The 25,008-nt window shown below is 36.2% G+C and overlaps 1 protein-coding gene across 1 annotated transcript; it reads left to right on the forward strand.

The window, feature by feature from the left end:
* Positions 1–9,027: 9,027 nt before the first annotated feature.
* On the forward strand, positions 9,028–23,191 carry LOC144975910 (uncharacterized). The gene is made up of 7 exons (XM_078920097.1): positions 9,028–9,664; positions 10,090–10,176; positions 11,337–11,398; positions 12,216–12,383; positions 20,712–20,774; positions 22,019–22,109; positions 23,163–23,191. The coding sequence occupies exons 1-7, from the start codon at positions 9,601–9,603 to the stop codon at positions 23,189–23,191; spliced, it is 564 nt and encodes a 187-aa protein (XP_078776223.1). The 5' UTR covers positions 9,028–9,600.
* The last annotated feature ends 1,817 nt before the right edge of the window (positions 23,192–25,008 follow it).

The following is a 25,008-nucleotide window of genomic DNA, read 5'->3' on the forward strand; positions in this document are numbered from 1 at the left end:
GGCACATAGAGATTAACCATGTTTTGTAGGTATACAGGACTGTCTTATTAAAACATTTAAAAGCATAGCATATAATTTTGAACATGATTCGGCTGTTAACAGGGAGCCAGTGCAAAGATATTAAAATTGGCGTTACATGCTCTTTCACCCCACAACCAGTCACCATTCTAGCAGCTCTATTTTCCACCTTCTGAAGCTGTCTAATTATATATTTTGGTGACGATTGTAACAGAGCGTTACAGTAATCTATTCGGTTAAGTACAAATGATGTCATTAATGTTTTGACAGTCTCAGTATCCAAAGGATGTCTAATTCTATAAATTTTATGGAGATGAAGATGACAAATCTGAGCAACTTTACTAACATGAGCGTCCATACACAATCGTGAATCTAAATATGCACCTAAATTCCTGACATTTCCACCATTTACAATCTTAATTTGACTACTAGCAATGCTCAATGATTCTATTCTGTTCTTTTCCGGTTATTTCCATAAAAACATATTCTTTCCGTTTTATCTTCATTTAACTTTAATTTATTTAAAACCATCCAATCTTTTATGTCTTTCACGCACGCTTCCACTCGAGATACAATGTCCACTTTCGTATCGTTAGTAACAGGGAAATAAATTTGAGTATCGTCGGCATACAAGTGAAAATTCAACTCATACGCCGAGATTATAGCATTTATGGGTGTTGTATACAAGGTATATAAGATGGGCCCCAGACAGAACCCTGGGGTACCTCAAACTGCAGAACACATATCAGAAAGAGAATCTTCAATGGCAACACACTGTGTGCAGTCAGAAAGATAAGATTCAAACCAGTCCAAAGCATCATTTTGAATATTAAAATCGGTTTGAAGTCGAAAAGGGTGGTTGGGGGGGGGGGGGGAGAGAAACAGTCTTAAGGGTTAGTGGCTCAGAATGGAAACCTCATGATAGACATAAATAACAAACTTTACTCCAGGCGTTTGTCTTTCTATCATTACAGGTCGTTCATCACAATCATACCAATAAATTTTCTCAGCTCACGTTCGGGTGACAAAGTGTACTCAACTACTACACTATTTGGCCTGGAGAAAGTGATCACTTGTAGAGACATTTTCAGACAGGGTGATAAGTCTTTAGTCAACAAATCGATTCTAAATGAGTAAAAGTTTTGTTATAATTTGTTATATATCCATACGAAATTTTCCCCTCAGGTTAAAAGACTCCAAGGGAAAATATTATCGGTTTCGATTTGATCCATTATCTAATATAAATACGTTAGTGATTGTTTGCAGTATAAATAGCCTCAGACAGTATAATATATTAAATCAATCGATATTATAATATATATTATGTAAAGCAGATTTTCACCACGCATTAGGTTTGAGGCATCAGTTTATTCAATATTTAGAAATTAAGGAGCAGGCACTGGTGTAAGATAAAGAACTGAACTGAGGTCTTCTGATTTTTTGGGGTTGGTTTTTTTTCTTGTATTTTTCTCTCTTGTTCTGTCAGGCACGTTTCATACACACGTGCTCAGATCTTTATCAATTTGTAGAGGATTTTGTCTATTTACACAATGGTTAGACAAAACTGCCAACATTAATTTTTGGACGATTTTTGTCTCTAAACTGGAAATGGAATCGATACTACACTTCAAATAGAAAGCTGTGGCGTACTCCGACAAAACGCATTTTCCAATTTGATAAGAATTTAGCATATAGACTTTGTGGTATGTCCCGGCTTCGGACCGGAAGATTCAGGGTTCAAGGCCCCAGGTTTGAGAGCTTTTGCCAAGATGAAGGTTATTTAAATCGATCGATATTTGAAGGAGGAGTTTTCTGGCCAAATTTTTAAGTTCGATTCTTTCCAGACTAAGGCAGTTATATGGTTAACATTTGAATTATCACTTTTCTTGCCACAAGAGTTGCACCGAGTGTTTAAAGAGTAGGCTTCACGATAATGGCGATAATTTTGTTTGATTTATCATTGGAGTAGACTCTGTGGATTGATTTTAGCAAAGGCGCCGCGCGTCTTTCTAAATGATATAATATATTTGTTCTTGTCAAACTCAAACCATTTTGATTACGGTAAATCTGTGACAATTTCATACAATCGTTCCCTTCTCTTTATTGTTGTCTCAATTTATTAATAAGAAATAACTTAACAAGCAAACAAAAAACAAAACAAACCCCCCCCCCCAAAAAAAAAAAAAACCCCACAAAAAACAGATATAGAGAAACACAATCTTTAAATAGACTAGGATACGATATGAAAAAGAAAATTTTTGATATGTCTATCTATATTAACTTATATATTTTTTATTGAGTGTAAGTTTATAAAATTTAATCAACAATAAAGGCTGTAAAATATAACTGAAGACTGTTATAAATAATCTTCTTACAACGTTAATTCTGATTTTCTCCGAACTATAGCTTGGTAAGAGGAGACGTACGGAATATTTGTATCAGTGCATGACATAATCAGTCGGAAGGTGAAAATTTTGGATTGCACTTTTTTTTGCATTTACTGAAAGCATTTTAATCTTTATTTGAAGAAAATCGGGTGATTTTTCATGAAGTTATGGTCAGATGTATGAGAAAGGTATCCAGCAACTTTTCTCAAATTTCATCATTTATGACAAGAACTCATTTTTGATCAAATTTGACCTTCTAACTAAACTTGGCAATATCCCAGTTCAAATCTTTTCACCATCAGATTGATTATGTCATTCACATTAACATTTAATAATCGATCTATTTTTTTAGTAATATATTTATGTTTTCATGAGACCCAAAAAATTGAGCTTTTTTTGTTAGCGCAATCTCCACTAAACGTGTACAAACTGTTTCCAAGTTTCCATCTGCACATATTTGATGCAGTTCTGCCATGTCCAGTTAAGAGGCGGTTTGAGGAAATCCAGCATTTCCTGGCGTTATTGAACGCAGGCACTCTCTCGGTTGGATCTCTAATGATTTTTCCTCCTTTTGGTGTTTCCCTGTTCCACATTTCTCTCCAGTTTTCCTCCACACTGAAGTCTACCATTCCTGCCAGGTGGTAAGGTCTTCTCGATTTAAGTCTGGTTGTTGAAGGTGCCCCCTTTACGATTGATTTTATGGGAGTGTTGTCTGTGGCTTCGTCAATTCTTGCATGCATCCTTTGATTAGCATCTTGTCGTCTTAAACTTGGTGGTGCAATGCCGCTCAGTGTTGGGAGCCACTGAGTTGGAGTTGACTTGAGACATCCTGTTATAATTCTCATTGATTCTCTTAATCGGATGTCAATGCGGTTTACATGTGGGCTCCTCATCCAAACAGGGGCACAGTATTCTCCCACACGATAGCACAGTGCCAAAGCAGACGTTCTCAGCACCTGTGGTGAGGCTCCCCAGGTGGTAGTTGCAAGTTTTCTCACCAGGCTGTTTCTTTTTGCGATTTTATTTGCGGTTCCTTCAATGTGTTTGCGATAGCTTAGTTGTCTGTCCAATGTAATGCCAATGTATTTAGGATTGGGGTCTGGGGGTAGTATTGAGTTACCGGCTGTGATCTTCAGTTCTTTTGTTGCCTCTCGATTATTCAAGTGGAAGTTTGATAGATAGTCTCGTAGATAGATAAAAGAAGAAAGAAAAATACCATAAAAAAAAACAACCTAAAAAAACAAAAACAGTTTTCCTCGACCAATTTCCGGTAATCAGGAGGTCTGCAGTTTGACTCCTAGTCAAAGAAAACTGATTTATTAGGGATAGTTTTTTTTCTTGCTTTCATCATCATTGCCTTTTTAACCCTGAGTCAGGGTATAGACCACGGTCAAACAGTTTCCACCCTTCTCTATCCTGAGCTAACATTTTTTTATCTCGTTCCATGTCTTATCGCTCTGTATATCAGCTTCCTTTCTTGCTTTGTCTGATACTTTTTCATGCGCAGTTCTCAGATGTTTTTGTATGTCACAAAATTTGGAGAAAAACATCAAATGTTATCTATATAAATATAAAAACTTAATGCTTTTGTTGTCCCAATAACTCAGTTGGTAGAGCACTCGCTTCAAGCGCAAAGGGACCAAGATCGATCACGGGTGCAGTCGAGATTTTGTCCCACCCTCCTGTCTACCCAACAATGAATGGGTAGCTTAATCAGTCCAAAGGATAACAAGCAATTGCTACTGTCCGTTTCACGGTTTAGAAACCGGGATTAACTCCGGATCAATGGGCCGAATGTCTCTGAAGAACTTTTTAAAGAAATGATATTTTGAAAAGCTGGGTCTCCTGAACTCCGGAGTTAATCCCGGTCTCTAATACTTAACAAATCAAAATGGCGGTCGAAAATAAAAGCAATGGTCAAATTAAGAAATTTTAAACTCTCACAAATCTATCAAGGTTTCTTTTTGAGTGTTTGAAATGCTTCTATATGATGACAAATTGAATAAATAAACGCCTGACAAAATATCAACGGTGAAAATACGAATTAAAAGAATACTGGGGATGTAGGAGCTTTCGGAATGTCTCCCCTTTACTTAACTTATGGAAAAACAAACACCCTCGCACCTTTACTAAGACTTATGATTAACCCTAATAGAAAAAAATTCTTCGATCTTGAGCTAACCCTAATAGAATAATAGACCCTCGGACTGCTTTGCACTACCTTTCAATACTCCTAAAATCAAAATGGCGGCTGAAAATCATGGTCAAACTCGATCTGTCAACTTTTGGTTGTTCTTCCTGTCGTAAAAACGCCAAACTGACAATTTTTGCAGTGACAAAATTGGTTGTTTTTTAGAGTGTTAGTGTCATCGGTACGTATTTTATGATATCTGTGTGACTTAACAAACTTTCAAACTGACTTTAAATTCTAAAAGGAAATCAAGTTATCTGTTTATCTATCTGTAAAAAAATATATTTCTAATTTTCAAATCTTTCAGTAGAGCTGTGCGCCGTATAATTTTTTTTATTGACTCAAATAAGCACAATGTTCTCCACAAGGCTATATTTTTAAAAGAAAGGATTGATGCCGTGTACTTAGAAAAAATCCTCGCAATCCGGATATAACGTACCAACACACAATAAGAGGTTTAACCTTAAACATTTATAGTTTGAGTGATAATTTTTTTAGCGAAAACTATTCATAAAAGTAGCCAACCAAAAACAATAGCATAGAGCTGAGTGACGTTAATTTCGTTCATCTGTAAATTCCTGTATTTATTTTACTTTAATATTTTCTCTGTTTTCTTGTCAGCACAAACGTTTCTGTTTATTTGTTGTTTCGTGACTTATTAATCTCTTTGGGATAGTTAAATATTTGTTTACATGTTGCTCTTTTAGGGGTTTGTAATATCACCTAACAGGCGTCATGTCTCGGTCTACATGTTACATGTTGCTGTTGGTCAGGGATCCCTTGTAAAGTGCTTTGAGCACGTTAAGTGGATATTGCTCTATATAAAAGCTCAATTACTTTATTTTTTATGTTCTCAGATCTGCCTACTTGAAAAATTGAAATTCTTAACTTTTAGGAGATAGAAATTGAAGTGGATGTCGTTAACTCTAAACATCAACAATTCATCCCAAGAAGGGTAAAATAACTTTTCACAATCCTTAAAATTATGTAGTCTGGCATCAACTTTCATTTTCAATCAGCTTTAATGAATTAGGGGGGGGGGGGCGAAGTGCCCGAGTGGTTAAAGCATTACACTGTAACCCGGAAGGTCCCGGGTTCGAGCCCAGCTTCAGCTTCATTACTATTCCTTTGGCAATATGATTAACATCTAATTTGCTCACTTTGGACAACATAGGTGATTCCTGTTGACATCAGACATCTTATTTGATGGATTATCTATATTCTTTCGTGAAATGCCTAAGCGACGGTATCTTATGATGTCGTGGCGGAAGGGCATACTTTTTTAAAAATGACTCATAGATGTTCATGGAGTTCTAAAATTGGTACCAATAGTTCGAAATTCTACGGATATTTAGTAATTGTAGACATGTCTGTTTTCTACTTCCCATCAACTTAACAGTCAATTTATCCCAACATTTATTACAGGTTTTCAAAGAACATGACGATGTCGTGTTTGCATCAAATCCAAACGGATCCAGACTTCCATGGCAACCAAACCGTTGGGAGCCTCGCCACTAACACTACAGAAAATATTGATCAGCCTGTAACTACATCCGCTATGGTTTATTGGTCACGAATGATTGTTGCTGGTGGTTTAAATCAATTATTGTCTCTGTTCGGAGTTGTCAGCAATATAATCAACATTATCATTTATGCCAAAATGGGTGTAAAAGATCCAATGAACGTCACTCTTTTTGCGATGTCTATTTCTGACTTCCTCACTTGTTTCACGGTAATCGGTTACCACTTGTTCGTTTTCCCTCCATTCTATGAGTTAAATTTGCCTTTTAATCAACTTTCTCTCTCCATGTACTCAGCTTGGTTAGGTTCACTATTTTCTGCAGTGACCTCACTTATAACAGCCTTCATCACAGTGCAACGGTGTTTGTGTGTCACCTTTCCATTAAAAGTTAAAGAGATTATTACAACCGAAAGAGTAATGGTCTTCGTTATAGCTATATTTATCATAAACATCGTTCTCAAAGTACCATTTTACTTTGCCCTATACCCCGATTGGGTCTTTTCACCAGAAAGAAATAGAACCGTTTTGACAGTAGTGGAAAATGTTAAATTACACAATACGATTAAGCCACTGTATTATCTTCAGTCAGCGTTTTTACCTATTGGTGCATACATCGTCACAATCATTTCCATCGTCATTTTGGTTCATAATTTAAGGAAAAATTCCAAATGGCGACAGGAAGCAACGGGTAAATCGTCGTCGAATCCTTCAATTCAGTCAAAACCATCGTCGTCCTCAAAATCATCATCATCGTTATCGTCATCTCATCATCAAATGGTGTCTCGGGATACGCGGATTGCTCGAATGGTTGTCATGCTTTCTGTCTTATATCTAGTCTGTTTTACGCCAAGAATTGCAATCGCCATGATGCATATGGTATTTTCAGAAATGCATTTCGGCGGAAGCCTAACACAGATGCGCTACTTATTCTATTTTGATACATTTGTCCAGAACGTGAATGCGTCTGTGAACATCTTCATATATTACAAAATGAGCTCAAAATACAAGTCAATTTTTAACGAATATTTTAAATCGTGTTTCAACCGTCATCAGGACGAAGCTCAACCAAAATGTTCTGAAAAGAGTTAAGACTATTTCTTTCTATTTCTGGAGGTTGTTTCCATTATTTGTCCATGGGGTCCGAGTCGACGTGCACTTATTTGCAGGTCTGACAACCCAATTTCTTATGGGTTCATTGATGTATTGGGAATCTTAAAAAATGACGTACAATATGGTCCATATTACAACAGCGTTAAACTAGGCCCATAAGTGGGTTTGGATATCAGACTTGAATATATGTACATGTCGAACCGAGTCATTGAACATACTGTAAAATGTGCTCAAAATGACCTACTTAATGAAAAGTGTTCAATGTCCAGCATCACAATCGTAACGTTAAATAGTTTTCATAGACAACTCTGCGTAATATATCCAATCATTGGACAGCAACACATCATGTGATTGATGACTAGGTTAGAACGAAGGCCTGTATGTAGATTGCTCCCATTCTGAATATAGGTAGGACGAAGATGACGTTACTCAGGCCTTTGATATTATTTTTTGTCATCCATGTTTATGAGTAATTCTCACTAAACTGTATTAACTGGACTATAAAAGTTCATGGTTTCACATAGTTTTGTGTGTTGATCCGTTATACTTCCGTTAAGTCGATTTTTCTACTTTTTCAGATTCTCTGTCCATGAGATAAATTGAAATGTAAATTTTATTTTCAGCATCAACTGGCACAACAATTTCCTCAGATTTGTGGGAATTTGAAGTTTAAATATGATAAAATAATAGACCGAATGAAAAATGTCAGGGGAAATAATCCTCAAAATCTCAAAACTGGAAAAAATGGAGTTTTGGAAAACCACTCTTCAATTCAAGTGAAACTTTTCGAAGGAGGTGGAATAATCGTTTGGGATGGCATCAGTGACAACAGAAACTGATCTTGTTGTTTTGTCTTGGAAACCCCAGCCCTTTATGGGGTGCAACTCAGGACCTAAACAAAGACCTTGGGGTTTTCAAACCCCAACACCGCCGCAATTTTTTAAAATTCTCTATTGTCTTCTGGCACTTTTCTACTCACTTCATCTCTTGTTGTTACCAACATAAGTGCCTGCTCCACCCACTTTTCTGAATTAAAAATGCAACCCAGGACCCCGTGAGGTCTGTCACAAATCCGGATAAATGGGGAGGGCTTGCTCAGGAAGGGCATCCTCGCAGTAAGACTCAAGCAACAACTAATGAATGAATGAATGAAAACAGAAGTTGTTTTGTCTTGTAAATGTCAACGCTAAAAACTAAAGCAGCCTAAATGAGTCAATAAGATGAAGAAAAAGATAAAGTAAGTAAATGTGACTCATATAATATGTATATATATATATATATATATATATATATATATATATATATATATATAATATGTATTAATACCGGATAGGGAGACTTTTGGTACCCCTATTAGTTCATTTTACAGTACTTTACCAATAGGGAGACCAAAATCCGGTCCCCCTATTGATTTGACCTCTAGCACATTCACTTTTCTATTTTTAGTTTAAAGTTGTCAACCCAACCGTCAAGGATATATAATTGTAAATCATAGTATTGAAGTTATTTGTTAAACACCACAGTAAGAAGAGTTATGCCTAAATTTTCACGTTGGTCAATAAGGTGACCGCCTGAAAAAAGTACAATAGGGGTACCAGTGTTTTCATCGATATATTTCAATAGTGAGGCAATATATCTTTCCGAAATTTTCTCTAAAATTCTAGAGCATTATATGGATTTTTATAGTAATGAAAACCTAATATAAAATTGTGTGAAAGTTGATGAACTGAGGAATGAACAAGATATACGAATTATAATCTATTTTTAGAAACAGATTTATCGAATCTTGGTCCGGATTCTTATCTTGGTGACAAGAGACAAGCAAACATAGTAACTCTTTTTTTCGTGAAACGTATGTTTAGTCAATTTCGCGCATAAAGAGGCACTCGGCACTCACTCACTCCGCAAGTCAGTAGTAGGTAGGTGGTTATCAGTTATCAGCTTTAATTCTTAGTCAAACGCTTCATCAAACCCATTATTGAGTAGCATGTTGATGCCTGATGCCAGTTGAAGCCATCTCGACGTCGTGAAATGGAGCATCTTCTGTCATAGCAGTAGAATCGTCAGATGCCGCATTTAAATCCTCCATTCCAGGCGTTGCTGTTGCCATATCGATCTTCGAAATGATTTGGTCTAGACGTCAAGTTGACCCGTTCTATGTCTGAAGAGATTTTAAAGTGCAATACCTAACATTATATCTTGATCTACAAAAGAGTCTTTTTAAATGAACCGCTGTGTTTCTATATTTTTCAAGAACCAATGATTATCTGATAACCACTGACAATTGACTTGCGGAGAGAGTGGCCGACGGACGTCCTCTCTATAGCCGCAAGTATTTTTTCGTCACTTGCTGAGTTCCAAACTAGACGTCTATGGCATCGTGGGGTAAATTGATGCTGGAGGCATCATTGAAGAGACACCGAGATAATTTAAATGGTAAGTTATTGGCCATTCTTATTACATCACTGTTGATTTAAGATTTTCAATAGGGTAGACATCACAATCACACACACACCGATTGATGATTGTCACTTGTCAGTCAGTCATTTGGAAGTGGAGTCAGATAATTCGGGAACTTCTGTAGACTGTAGATTCACACTAGTGAGTAAGATCTGTCGTTTACTACTACTACTACTACTACTACTACCACTACTACTTTTAGTTTTAGCTTTATCCAACTCAACACTTCTCGTGTTTATTTTATTTTGGCAAAACTAGAATGGATTTTTGAAAAGAATATAAAATAATTTAAACTTAAACCTGTCTTTGCATCTTGCTTTATGCATACAGTATGCCATATCACAGCCATCACAAAATCATAGTTTAATGTTGAGAATATGCTATTTCTTTTGTAACTTCAGATCAGAGAGATTTGAGCTTTAAAAATCCTGAAAAATGTCTTGCTGTCAATCCAGACAACCCTTTTGATGTGATCTATGATGTTAATGGTAAGAATGTAATTTGATGAGGAAATGAATAACATTTAGGTACACATAGTTTGCTTTTTTTTTTTTTTTTGAGTCATGATGTGTAATACTATTACAGTCCACTCCGGATAATTGCAACTCGTTTAATCGCAACTTTCGGTTAATCACAATATTTCCTAAGCAATGGAAATAATTCTATATAAAAGTCACTGGTTAATTGCAACAAACTTCGGTTTTTTAAAAAGTGGTAAATTCAAGAAATCAAACAGTATATCATGATTAAATTTCATCATGGATGAAATCGTGACAGGTTGAAGAATCGAGAGTGAGCAGGATTTAATGCTACAGTAGTGTGTCACCACTCTGTTAGAGTCGAAAGAGGGCGGGGCTCTGCAGTATGGGTTTGTGACGTCATCGGTGGCCATTAAATAGAAGAGGGGTGGGGCTGGTCATAATCTTGACAACAGGTTATAAATGACAGTTATAAAGAGAGACTGAGCGATATCCTTTGTTTTAGGATTAACAACTGTGCATTGTGACCAACGAGTTTGGTGAGAGCTTATTGTCTCTCATTAAGGCTAATCTCTTTAACTCTGACAAATGTTGAATTGTTGAGAAAAAAGATTGAAACTTCTTCCAATCTGAATAAGATATCGGCTTGCTTCATAGCTGCTTTTGGTTGACAAATCTACACGGGGCTGCCATATGGTTTTTGTTTCAATCAAATTGCTCTGTATGTGGTGGACTAAGAATATTATTTACTGGTTTGAGTTGACAATAAATGTGTAAAATGTTGAAATAGTGGACAGGAAACTGAATTTCGGTTAATCCCAACATTTTCGATGATCCCAAGGTATTGCGATTATCCTAAGTGGACTGTACCTGAATCTTGAACGAAAAACTATCATATGGATATGATTATAGACAGATTGGTTTCTGGAATTATATTTCCGTCCTCCCTTGCCAACTCTGACGTTCTTGAAATTTAAAAGAAAATAGCCAGAAGGTTTCGGACTTAATTTTCTTTTTTTTTTCCAAAGGACAATAGTCATAAGGTAAATAATTTTTAAAAAATCCTTTTACAGCACAAGATGGCATGATTTTTTGTTTAAGAGTTTAGAGAAAAACTTGCACATGATAGTCTTCAGCTTTTTTTTTTGTTGTTTTTATTTTCTATATAGACTCCAACTCAGAGCCTGAAAGTGATGCAGAACAAAGTTCCATATCACATGATTCATTTGTGGTAAGTATGTACATTAAAATAAAATCATAACATTTGTATAGCGTTTATCCACAGTTGGCACCATGCTCAAAATGCTTCACATCAACATATTTTGTGGTGGACAAAACACATTTGCCACAAAAGATGAGACCTGCAGTCTGTTAGGCGCAATACAATATTTCAGGACAAGGACAACACTGTTTTACACCAGTGAGATCTCCTAGTTTTTTGTTGTTAAAAATTTTTCTTTGCAGTGGACTTCGCCAACAATAACACTATTTTAAACCTTCCTCGTTATATTTTGAAGTGATATTCATTGATGAGCCATTCACATTTGAAGTCGTTTGTTTTTTTATTTGACAAAATGTGAAAATGATGCGTTTCCAGGAAAAATTAAAATAGCTTCTGTTGGGATTATACTTTTGATCTCGCATTTTGTCCAAATTCTCTTGCATCGTAATGTTTATCAACTTTTTTTGTTAACTATATTGCAGTTGCAAGGTTAGGAAGTTCATATTGTTGCAATGACAACCGTTTATATGTCCAGAATCGTAGTGATATAAAAAATTGTTTTGTAGTTGTTGGTCCTGGTGTAGGATTTAAAGAGTTGGTTAAAAACGGTTTACTGAAACCCTGGTTGGTGTATCTATATTTATCCAAGCACAGTTGAACATATTAAATACTTAGACAATATGTCTGCCTTTCTCAACTCTTTTTTATTATACTTGCATTATTAACCAGCTAATTGTTTAGTTGGATTATTAAACAATGGCTCTTCATGTTTATTGTCAACATGAATAAATTGATTGATCTGTCATCTTTTCCACAAAATATACAGGGTCCCGATTTTGTTGCTGACTCCGAGTCTGATTCCTCTACGTACTCTGTGAGGTACCCAATGCTGAGTACATCATTGTCTTTGGAACCTAGTGCTCATTCCCCAACTCAGTCAGAGCCTCATCCACAACTATCACAGACTGAACCTCGTTGCCAGTCTGGGACCCAGGTTCAACCCGAATGCTATACACTTGCAAACCAACGTGTTACGTGCAATGGTGAGTCATTTTTTTGTCATTCTTCTCCTTTGATATTTGTGGGATCAATTTTAATTTACCCATTCCTTTTAAAAGAAAACTTCCACCCCCTCCATGGTGCTGCATTTGTGTTATTGCATTTTTTTTCTGTTTTGGCAGTGCTGCGTCGCAAAATACGCTACCATTTACATAACAAGCACAAATCCAAATTTGATAGGGTGGACATCTTAGAATCTGAAACCCCAATGTGTGAGTGATATCAGTGAAACCAGCCATAAAAATGTTCATGTTTATTTTATTGGGTTTTTTTTTTTGTCTGTAATAGACTTAAATTGCTTGTATTGTAAGTGTTAAAATGGTTTTTTTGTTACAACCCATCTATATATTAAAACTGTTTCTTTGTATTTCTATGATGCTTAAGGCTTTTTTTTCACAGACCAGCTGGAAACTTAACGAGAATCAGAGTAGATAACATTTTTATTAATCTTGCAACCTAAACAGTATATGATGATTGGGAGCATTTAAAGAAAAGCACATTTTCTTTTTAATTTGTCGGTACTAAAATTATACTTTGATAATGCCTGCTGTGCTACAAACCCTTTTGACTTCCAGGTTCAATATTTTTCTTTATTCTAAAATTCTTGGGTTTCCTTTCAATGACAACTGAGATCATTAAAATTCAGCTCACAACATGATGTGTGTAGATTTGATGAAAACATATGTTCGAGTTGAGAAGCAGTGTTCACGAACTTGCTGATCGTTTTTACTAGCATTTATTTTCCTAACTTACCTGTATCAATTAACAAAGGCAAGACTCAAATATTTTCTATCTGAACAGTGTGTTTGTTATTGAAATATTTCCGGCATATACATGTCATATTTCATTCCCACAAAATATAAATCAGGATTAAGTTGTCTGGGCATCAGCATCGTTCAGGCAGTTGGGGGGGAAGTCTTTAAGGAATTAATGAAGCCGATGCTCAACCGGTCTGGAGGACGTTTGATTGATGTCGGCTGTTTGTTCTGCCAGCCGGTGATGTTTTCTCACTCCCTCAATGACAAAGAAAGTCATTGTTATGACTATGAACTATAGTCTATTATTACTTTTGTTACTATATTAATTGTTACTTATAGCCGCTACTGTTATTATTATTATTATTATTATTATTATTATTATTATTATTATTATTATTATTATTATTATTATTATTATTATTATTATTATTATGATATTGCCTTCATTGCATTCTATTACTATTATTGATATAATTAATTTCTGATTGTTGTAAATAATTTATGTGAATTGAATTTTGTCGATTGGCCAAGGGCCTACAATAAACTTAAATGAAATGTTAGTCTTTGGATAGGACTTGGGTCTATTCTTGATTGCTTTTCCGCCTGGGTCGAGTGAAGCATTTGGAGTAAATTTTGTTGCTCAACGTAAAAAACATGACGCTTACCATTCCGCTGATACTGATACCTCCAAGGGGTGGTTGGGGAAAAACCTAAAATTCTTTTGACATTCTGTCTGATTTTTCGCTGAAACAACAAAGGACAATCTATGTATTCAGATGAGACTTCAATGTGTTACTATTCCGATTTATGTTCATATTTTGATTATAATGAAGAGGGAACCCTGAACCCAGTGAAGTGGGTGGATTGATCTATTTATTTCTATTTCAAAACAAAAATATGGCGTCTTTTCACTGGATTTGTTATGTGGCAGAGGTCTCCACAAATCTAACATACCTCTTCCAAAGGAATAGATGGTAGAAAAGTATATAACAAGAAGGAATTATGACAGTTACTTGTCCAGGCCTTAAATATTTGGAATGCTATTCCTCTCTATCGCTGTCATGTAGCTGATGTGCATATGATCTGTCTATTGATTTATTTTCATAGTTCATAGCATGATGTGCTTTATTTTCTTCTTTTTTTTCCAGAGAAATACAAAAAGCCAAGGAGACCCTGTCCATACTGTGGACAGTTGCAAACAAAACTCTCAAGGCATTTGATGAGGAAACACAAAGATGAGACAGAAGTTACAGAGGCCATGAAACAGCCTGTAAAGGAAAGGGATAGAACAATGGATTATCTCAAGAAAAAGGGCATTTTTTATTCAAACACTAGAAACAATTCAATAGTTATGCGTGAGAGAGCACAAGGGTCACATGAAGTTGTTATGTGTGCTGGCTGTAAGGGGTTTTACTCTGGACGAAGGGTTTATGAACACAAAAAGAAATGTAGTACTGAGCATGCTCTGTGTACTGGGTTGTAAAATTTTATCCCGTGGCTCCCAATGCAAGTAAAGAAATAAAGGAGAATATTCTTGACAAATTTCGGAATGATGAAGTGGGAAATTTGTGTCGATCAGACAAAGCTATAGTATTGTTAGGAACAAAATTGTGGAGTAAAAGTTCAAAGAAGGAGAGAAAAGTTATAATGAGTGATTTACGCATCTTAGGAAATTTGATTTTAAAAACTAGGAAGAGAACGAATCAACCTTCTTTCTCTGGAGAGGACGTGGTGAAGCGTTGTAACTTTAATGAAATATCGCAAACCATTTCTGAAATGACTTTGAAAGAGGATGGGACATTGAAAGCAGGCTTGAAGCTTTCAATTGGATTTATATTGAAAAAGTTAATTAATTTCTTAAAAGGGGAATATATAATGCAAAACAAAATGGAAGAATCCGCAGAGATAGATTTGTTCAAAGCTGTCCTGGATTATAATTGGGATAGTATTTTTTTTACAGCCAGAGTTCAATGTGAAGCAAAGAGAACAAATTTGAGAAAACCCAAAGAGATGCCATTAGAGAATGATATAAAGAAGCTACGGCAATTTATTACTGAAGAGATGGTCCGTATTTGTGAGGATGATTATCAATTATTTGATTCACATATGTTTGTTAGGCTTCGCAATGTCATCGTAGCTAGGCTTACAATGTTTAATGCGAGGAGAGGCGGAGAACCCGCAAGGATGTTGTTAAAAGACTGGAATGATGCAGATTCAGGTGTATGGGTTGATCCCCAGCTTGTACAACATGTCACTGATCCTCTGGAAAAAGCGTTACTTGAGAAGTATAAGCTGGCCTATCAGTCTGGAAAGGGAAGCAAGATGTTGGTCCCTGTGTTGATACCCAATGACACAATTCAGCCTTTAAGGAAACTTGCACAGGAGCGTAAAGCTGTTGATATTTCAGACAACCCATTTCTTTTTCCAAATACAGGAATATCCAAAGATCATGTAAGTGGTTACATTGCCATCAAATATGTCACTTCCTTAGTAAAGGATTTAGAGAAACCCCAGTTGTTAATAGCTGATAAATTCAGGCACCGAGCTTCGACATTATTTGCCTTACTTGATGTCCCACAACACGAGAGAGATGTCTTCTATCGACATATGGGACACAGTGAATCAATCAATCAAAACATTTATCAGTGTCCACTTGCAATACGAGAAATAACAGAAGTTGGTCATTTTTTGGGTCAAATTGATAACTCAGCATCGGTCACTGGGGAAGGAAATTGTAACATTGAAACAAATGACTCTGTAGTGAATAGAGACTCAAATGCAAATTTTGGAACATCCATAGTAACAGCTGCAAATCAAGAAGAAATATTTGATGGTGAAGCAGGAGTGCCAAATCAGCTTACGTGTTCTTCAAAACAAACTGAACCCAAGAGGAATTCAAGCAAAAATCGGAGATACATGTCATGGTCAGATGAGGATACAGATAGAGTCAAGTCATATTTTAAAAACTTTGTCGAAGATGTTTCAGCACATGGTTCAAGGGGATCATTACCTAGAAAGTCTGAAATTATTCTGTTCTTAAAACACCACAGGGTATTTTCACAAAAAGGAATCCCTGAAGGTACACTAATTAGTTTGGTGAAGACAAAGATTTTTAATGAAAGAAATAAATATAGAAGGGAAAGAGCGTTTCAATCGGTGTAATGACAATCATGAATTTGATTTGTATTACATTCATTGTATTGTATAGTGTTATTGACATATTTGGGGGTTTACAAAAACGTTTTATCTTTATATAGTACAATCTGTTCATCATTGCAATATCCTTTTTTATATTATATGAACATTCATTTGCTCAGCTTGAGAGACAAATGCTTTGTAGAACCATAGCTGCCAACCGTTCTGTTAAAAACGGATTTGTTCCGTATTTGACTTCCTGAGTCCGTAAGTGCTTATTTTTAGTTCAAAATCCGTATTTTGTAATTTTTGACTAATTTGTGGTAAAAAAGCCATGTGAGCCTAATGAATTATTATTATTGATCCATTATTATTACTATTACTACTACTACTATTGTTGTTATTATTATTATCATTATTATTGGTGTCCAGTGAGAGCATAATCTCCATTTGTGTAGCTCTTTAATTTGAATTATGCCTCTAACATAAATGATTTTCAACAATTAAAAAAGTTCCATTCGTTTATATGACGCCTGTATTTTACTCAAACCTTTCATAATGTATTGGAGATTTGCATAGGATATGGATGTTAGCCTCGATATACTTTGAATATTCTAAGACAGTATTGATACTTTCACTATTTGTTACAAATATTATTTTAATTAAGAATAAAATTAAATCCACCTTTTTGATTGGAAGGTATTCAATAAGAAAATCAATTGCTTATATTGATTAAAGATGACAATGATTATTTCCCTTTATTAATTTATGAAATATATAAATTTAATCCCTTTAAAAACATCTTCATCTGATTTTAATTTTTTTTTTCAAGCAAGCTTTTGTAACGGTTTAGGTTCAAGAAAAATAAGTATACTCCATTTTTAGGTGTGTTTATCTTGTCAAAGTAAAGAAGTAGGAATTCTCTAATATTTAGAGGTGCATTTTACTATAACTACTATTATAGTATACTACTTAAAGACCATTATGTTGCATGAAAGAAAACATATATGCAATCGTCTACTTTTTATCTGAACTCACCTAATTTTTACCCCAAAACGCCCTCTCAAGTGATGTACCAGGTTGGTAGTTATGCATTTCTAACCATCTTAAGTTATTTCATTTATTTTACAATCGTGCTTCTTGTGTATTGGTCCTTATCAAAGTTGAGGCAGTTGAATTCTTTCTTTATATTGTCCGTTCTGAATTTTGATCTCATTGTGGAAAGCTCCCATAGCGGGCAGGGAGGTACACACTGTGTCTTCTATCCCCTTATATCTGTTTTCCAACATGCTTTCAGTCTTTGTCTTGGAATGAGATTACTTGTTTTTTTCCTGGCCCTCGCCGGAGTCCTAGCTGGGAGGGAAGCAGTCAAATGCATATTTATTGTTTTGGGAGATGATATTTTTTTCCTTGTAAATCATCTCTCTGTTATGTATTATTACTATATTTGTTATTTTTTAATGTATAATGTAAGCATTTGAGTGTGTTCCTCTTTGTTGGATTTTGTTCTTGTGTCCGGATAAGACTTATAGGTGATCTCAAACTTAGTACATTGGTGATACGCTCTTGGAATCTACATCTGATCCCTATTTGTTCCCAGTTCCCCTATGTCTTACTTTCTCTTGGATGCTTCAACTGTAATTCTAGAACTTTTTACTATCCAATTTTCTTCCTTTTTACTGGCGCTGATATAACCTAAATGTGTTGCAAGCGCCGTAAAACCCTTAAAAACAAAACAACAATCATTGTGGAAAGTGTCATTTTAACGATTCAAATGTGCTGGTACTAAACCCGATAATTGAGCAACATTTGGACTAGCCTCTGTCATCTCAAACTTGTTAGTGTTAGTAATAGTAATTAAAAAGGCTGACTTTTATATGTTGCGATTCGATGAAGGGGGGGGGGGGGGGGGGGGGGGCTTCGGCACACATCGCCCCTCATCCCGGGCAAAATGAGCGTTCCTTATTTTATTTTTGAAAAGTTGGCAGCTATGTAGAACTATCTGAAAGAATCAGATATGGCAGAATAAAAAGTCTTTCTACTAACCCTAACTTAATTGGCCAATGTAGCTTTATGTTCAGCATTTTCTAGATACCTAATGTAAAATTTCACTATTCTTTTTATGATAGTTTTAAGAGTTGCAATCTTTAGAGGTGACTGTCAAGAAATGACACCTCTGTGCATTTAATTTCATTCTTTCTTTATCCCCTCATCCTTAATCAGAATAATAATAATTAATAATGAAAAAAAAATGCAGCAACGACAGCTTAGAACGGCATAAAGTGCTTAAGAATTATTTTTTTTGCATTAAACTTTATTCAAACGATTTTCAACACTTTTGCTTCACAGTTTATGCTTTTTAACAAATGCAATTAAGCAACTTACCAGCAACAACATATTGGTTTGTTATCATTTGAGGTTTTATCAGTAAAACTGTTTCTATCCTTTTATGTTGCACTGTACACATAGCAAACTTCATGCTTTTATTTGGTGACCAAAGACTTATGTGATACAGTGGATGAATGTTTGTGATGGCTTTTGGAACTGAAATAAACCTGCAATATGATTTGTAGACTTCTATCGTTATGTATCATTTTTCGGTCAAATGTAAATGTAATTTTACACGAGCTTGATGTATCATAAAACCCACAATGAGCTCAACGTGCAGCTGGTAGTAGATTTATATGGACACGAACAACGTTGTTACAATTCAGTAACGTACTCCAATTAACACAAGTGAGACTGTAAATGAGACTTTTACAATGACTCTGCATCGCCACAAATATGGATTCGAACCCTGGCAACTCGGGCGTCAGACGAACTGTCTACCACGAAACCAAAGCAAGCATTGTGCAAGTTAAAGTGAATGAGATGTTGATTGAAGCCGTTCATTGTGTCCATCAGATCTGCTGTCCTATCCATCCAACTCCATTCACTCACTGGGTGGGGTTCCCGACTTCCCATAATGGGCAGGGACGTACTCGTTGCGTCTTCTATCCCCCTATGTCTGTTTTCCAACTTGTTTTCTGTCTTTGTCTCGGGATGGGATGGGATTACTTGGTTTTGTCCAGGACCTGGCTGGGAGGGAAACAGTCAAATGTATAGTTCGAGTTTTGGGAGATTATATTTTTCCCTTGTAAATCATCTGTCTGTTATGCTCTTTATTGTTTTGTTTACATATTATTTATGCTTTGTAAACATTTGAGTGTATCCCTCTTTGTTGGGACCTGTGCTTGTGTCTGAAAGAGACGTTTAGGTGATCTCAAACTAAGTACTTTGATAGTGGGCTCTTGGAATCTACTGTTTCCTATTTGAAACAAATCCCCTTTGCCTTACTTTTTCTTGGGTGCTCTAATTGTAGTTCCAGAACTTTTTACTATCCCATTTTCTTCCTTTTTACTGGCGCTGATATGACCTTAATGTGTTGCAAGCGCCGTAAAACCCTTACAAACAAAACAAAACAAACCAAGTCCATTCAGTGGTATACAACAACAACAAATAAACTCCTCTGCCTGGTCCCTTCTATCTCTGATCTTAACCTGGGTCGTCAGGTTTCTAAAGGGGTCGGGGACTGCAAAAACAATGGCGCACGGAGCAACTGGGAATATTTTTTGCCGTGTTTGAGTCCCAGGTTATTTCCCTGAGCGCCCCTTCTGAGGGATGGACCTTCCCAGGAGTTAGTAAATGCGTTGCTCGGCCACTTCACTCTACGCACACTGGGATAAGCTTCGACACTATGGCCATGAAGCTCTTAATCTTAAGGACTTACTTTATTTTAGACAATTTGGTGGTAGCTCACTTGAAAATGCACTCTTAGGTATACACATATATAAACATATACTGGGCTCCCTAAAAGGGTTTTTTAATGTGGTCTCCCTAAAAACATGTTTTTACCAAATGTCTCCTTAAAGCTACAGAAACACTTAGTAAAACATTAGGGGGACCGAGTAATTTTCTATATACCATTGTGATCATCAAGCATCAGAATTGTGTTCATAAATCATTGTAGGGAATCAAACTATACTCATTTGAACAAAGATTGAACAGTTTAATCAATTTGAACAAGACATATGCTTGGTCCTCCAATTGGTGCATTTCACAGTGGTCACCTTAATAGTGGATTGATACTTATATATATATATATATATATATATATATATATATATATATATATATATATATATATATATATATAAGGGAATGACAAAAAACAAACGACGTTTCGGCCTATGGCCTTCTTCAACGCCGAGCGGTACATTAATAAGATACTGCAAGCACATACTGTTTGTCCCTATGATACTGCCATGTTATTGAAGAACACAGTATGTGCTATTTGGTTAACATTACATATTCTGTGTTTTTAAAAACAGCGGCGGATGGAGCAACATGGATATCTTGAAGTCTTCCAACCTGACAACACCAGGCGCCATGTGGTTTGTTTGTTTGTTTGTTTTTTAGGGTTTTGCGGCGCTTGCAACACATTAATGTCATACCAGCGTCAGTAAAAAGGAAGAAAATGGGATAGTAAAAATTTCTAGAATTACAATTAAAGCACCCAAGAAAAGGTAAGACAAAGGGTAATTGGTTCAAATAGGAAAACGATGTAGATTCTAAGAACACACTATCAAAGTCCTTAGTTTGAAATCACCTAAAAGTCTTATTCAGACACAAGCAAAGATCTCCACTAACAGGAATACATTCAAATATTTACAAATCGTATATAATATGTAAACTAAACAATACAGTGCATATCAGAGAGATGATTTACAATAAAAACAATATCATTTCCTGTAACTATAACTATACATTTGACTGTTTCCATCCCAGCTAGGTATCCGGCCAGGGCCTGGACAAAAACAAGTAATCTCATTCCAAGACAAAGACAGAAAGCATGTTGGAAAACAGATATAGGGGGATAGAAGACACATTTGGTGGCTCCCTGCCCACTATGGGAGGTGAGGAACGACACCCAGGGGATAGAAGACACATTTGGTGCCTCCCTGCCCACTATGGGAGGTCATGAACGACACCCAGGGGATAGAAGACACATTTGGTGGCTCCCTGCCCACTATGGGAGGTCATGAACGACACCTAGGGGAAAGAAGACACATTTGGTGCCTCCCTGCCCACTATGGGAGGTCATGAACGACACCTAGGGGATAGAAGACACAGTTGGTGGCTCCCTGCCCACTATGGGAGGTCAGGAACGACACCCAGGGGATAGAAGACACATTTGGTGGCTCCCTGCCCACTATGGGAGGTCAGGAACGACACCCAGGGGATAGAAGAGACAGTAAGTGCCTCCCTGCCCACTATGGGAGGTCAGGAACGACACCCAGGCGCCATGTGGCAACAGACCTGCCTAGTATTACGAAAAATTCGTAGAAATACGATTATTTTTCTCCAGCTACAGAGCTGCATAGCTCTCTTTGACTCAATAAATATTGTTGAAAAAGGAAAGTTTAGTACCTTAGGATCTATATTCAGGACTTTGAAGCATTTTTGGGCCATGCTATTATTAATTCAAAGTGAATTCTTTTTCTCTTGGAAAATACGAATTTTTTGAAATTTCAAGTTGGCAGCTCTGTGCCAACCATCTGTGAAAACTTTTAGAGGAACAGAATTTCCAGGTTCTTCCTTTTCCAGCTAAGTCTCCTGACCTCTTGATCTCCTATAGATCTGCTCCATGAGGAACAAAATACAGCTTCGAGTCATCGAGTCCAGAGATGGACATACCCGCTACGAAACGGAGAAACATTTTGGTGTTGGTAAGACATGGGGGGGGGTGGAGAGGGGGGGGGGGATCCCGATAGCTGAATTGGTAGAGCACTCGTTTCACACGCAAAGGGACCGAGATCGATCTAGGTTCTCAGTCGAAATTTTTTTTCTGATCCCCCACCCCTGTCCACCCAACAGTGAGTGTGTAGCGGAGACTGTTAGATTTGGTGGAAAATGCTTCGCGAAGGACTAGCGTCATATCCAAAGGATAGCAAGTAGTTGCTATTGTCCGTTTCACGCTGTAGAAACCGGGATAAACTCGAGCTGTATGGGCCAAATGGCTCTGAAGACTACTTGAAGAAATCGGGTCACTTTTTTCAAAGAAATATTAGGATCTATTAATACAAGAACATAGTGTATTTGTCTGTAATGGCGTACAATGAATTGTGGGCCCCGATCATACCCGCGACTTGTTCAGATCTTTATCTTAATGATTTGCTACTTTTCACCCCCAAAAAATGATTTCCCTTTTATGGTTAAAAAGTTGATTAATGATGATGATAATAATAATAATATTAATAGTAATAATAATAATGATAATAATAATAATAATAATAATTATTATATATATATATATATATATATATATATATATATATATATATATATATATATACTACTACTACTACTACTACTACTACCAGATTTATCCTAAAAATAAACTTTTTTTTCTATTTTGTCAAGCATGTTAAATCATTTGTTTTCATAAGGGTGAACTCGAAACAGCAACAATCAGTTGTCTTGTAATGAAATGCCATTCATTGAAGCTTAATATTCCCTCACATTTTTCATTTCTATCAAACGTATCCCCAAATTTCTTCACAAGGGTTTAGTATAATATATACCCTGTTTTCTATCAATACACAACATATGTAGAGTAAAAATTGCACAATGAAGACACAATCTGTTATATTAGTTTTCAGTATATATTTTCTGATCATTAATAAAATATAAATTTTAAAGTAAAACATGAGACTGATTAGTATACCTACATTAGGTAGTTTATTTCATTATAATACATATGTCATATTTCATTTCCTCAGCCGAAAGGTATAGACTTCAACAGTCGTGACGTCACTTCCCTTGTAATGGGGCCCTTATTAAATTCTTCTCCGATGAACATGAAACTGTAGGAAAATAAAAAAGTAACATTATAGATCTGATCATTTTTTGACTTTTATACATTCTGATCACATGACATGTGAAAAAGTTCAAGCAAGCATAAAGAATGAAAAGTATCTATTTTCTTTGTTTAAAACCGAGCTGCTGGTTTCCTGGGCGGACGTGGCATCAGACTATTGAATCCAATTGTTCAATTCTCCAACGGAGAAGCTACCGACTTGGCAGCAACCATAACCAGTTAAGGTTTCACCGAAGAAATTGACAAGTACAATGGCTGAGGAAACCAACCATGTGGATAATTCTGTTGATTCCCTATGCATTTTAGAATAAATAAAAATAAAATAAAATAAAATTCCCTTTATTCATCCCCTTGGGGGGAATTTGTCTTTCGGGTCTATTCCAAGGGAAGACTGGAATAACCCAGGCGTCAGCCGCAGAGGTACGTCTCAAATTGAGCTAGGGCGAGGTGACTTGCCCAAGGCCACACAGCTCAGCGGCAAGTGGCCAAACTTGGTACCTTTCGGTTACGAAGCAAAGACCGTACAGCTGAGCCACGCTGTACGGCTATGTGGTCAAGTGGTATGACACTCGCTTTCGGATCGGAAGGTCCTGGGTTCGAGCCTCTCTCGACGCATAGTTGAGTCCTTGGAAAAGACTCTTTACTCACATTCTCTCACCGTACTCAGGTGTAAAATTAGTACCTGGCCGTTAACAGCGTTGTCTGTGTCCGAAAAATTGTAATATCGCCTAACAGGCGTCATGTTTCGTCCTACATGTTAAATGTTGCTGTTGACCAGGGACCCCTTGTAAAGCGCTCTGAGCACGTTAAGTGGATATTGCGCTATATAAAAGCTCAATTTTTAATTTTTTACCCAGTCTCTCGGATTTTTTTTCCATTTTGAGTCACTGTCAATCGACGCGTAATCTTTCAAGTGATGAACTATTCATAGTCGGACTATTCCTTTGCCTGCATTTGTATTGCCAACTCTTAGCAATGTTGATTTCCCTTTCGAACTAGATTTCTACTATGTGCGGCTATGTGGTCTTGTGGTATGACACTCGCTTTCGGATCGAAAAGTCGTGGGTTTGAGCCTCGCTCGGCGCATAGTTGTGTCCACAAGACCACATATCCGCACGTTCAAAAGTGAAAGATTTCTATCTTAAGTACGATTCAACAACAAAGATGTTTTGTCTTAAAGAAAACCATAAATATCTTTAAATGTAAATGTTGCTGCTCAAAGCTCGAAGAAATAAATAATTTCAATTTCACATTATTATTTATTAAATATCTTTACAAATTCAGTTTCAACTTGTTTGTTCAAATCTTAAGAAATGTTTGCTTGCTGTATTTTACAATTTTAACCCTTTCCTTACCAGCCATTTTCAGAATTTTCCCCAAAATATCATACCCATCCAACACAAAAATAGTTTTTTATCTTACTCAAGAAGAAGAGCAACAACTACATTATATGCATAATATTGGTCAGCAAAATGAACTCTACAACACTGTGTCACGTTTTTACAGCTATAATAAAACATTTTTATTTAGATTATTGTGATTTACAAAAGAAATCTGAATGATAAAAATGCTGGTTGGATCGCAACGAATGTGACGATTTTCCTGTGGTTGGTACGGAGAGGGTTAAAAACGAACTTTGGGTTTGCAGGTTGTTGATACTATTCCAGAATTCTTGATTACCAAAATACATCTGTCAACTAGCTCAGAATAATGTGTAGGGGTAGGAGCGACGTGCATTTATTTCCAGG

The sequence above is a fragment of the Berghia stephanieae genome, chromosome 6, assembly GCF_034508935.2.
Source record: "Berghia stephanieae isolate SIO BIC M18660-M18661 chromosome 6, UCSD_Bste_1.3, whole genome shotgun sequence".
Taxonomy (NCBI): Eukaryota; Metazoa; Mollusca; class Gastropoda; order Nudibranchia; family Aeolidiidae; genus Berghia; species Berghia stephanieae.

What these genes read in the sequence shown, in the direction of transcription:
- LOC144975910 (XM_078920097.1), top strand. Translation starts at nt 9,601, where the DNA reads ATGGCATCGTGGGGTAAATTGATGCTGGAGGCATCATTGAAGAGACAC. An exon ending in TGTGATCTATGATGTTAATG is followed by an intron (nt 10,177 to 11,336) that starts GTAAGAATGTAA and finishes TTTTCTATATAG; the next exon opens with ACTCCAACTCAGAGCCTGAA. An exon ending in GGAGAAACATTTTGGTGTTG is followed by an intron (nt 22,110 to 23,162) that starts GTAAGACATGGG and finishes TCATTTCCTCAG; the next exon opens with CCGAAAGGTATAGACTTCAA.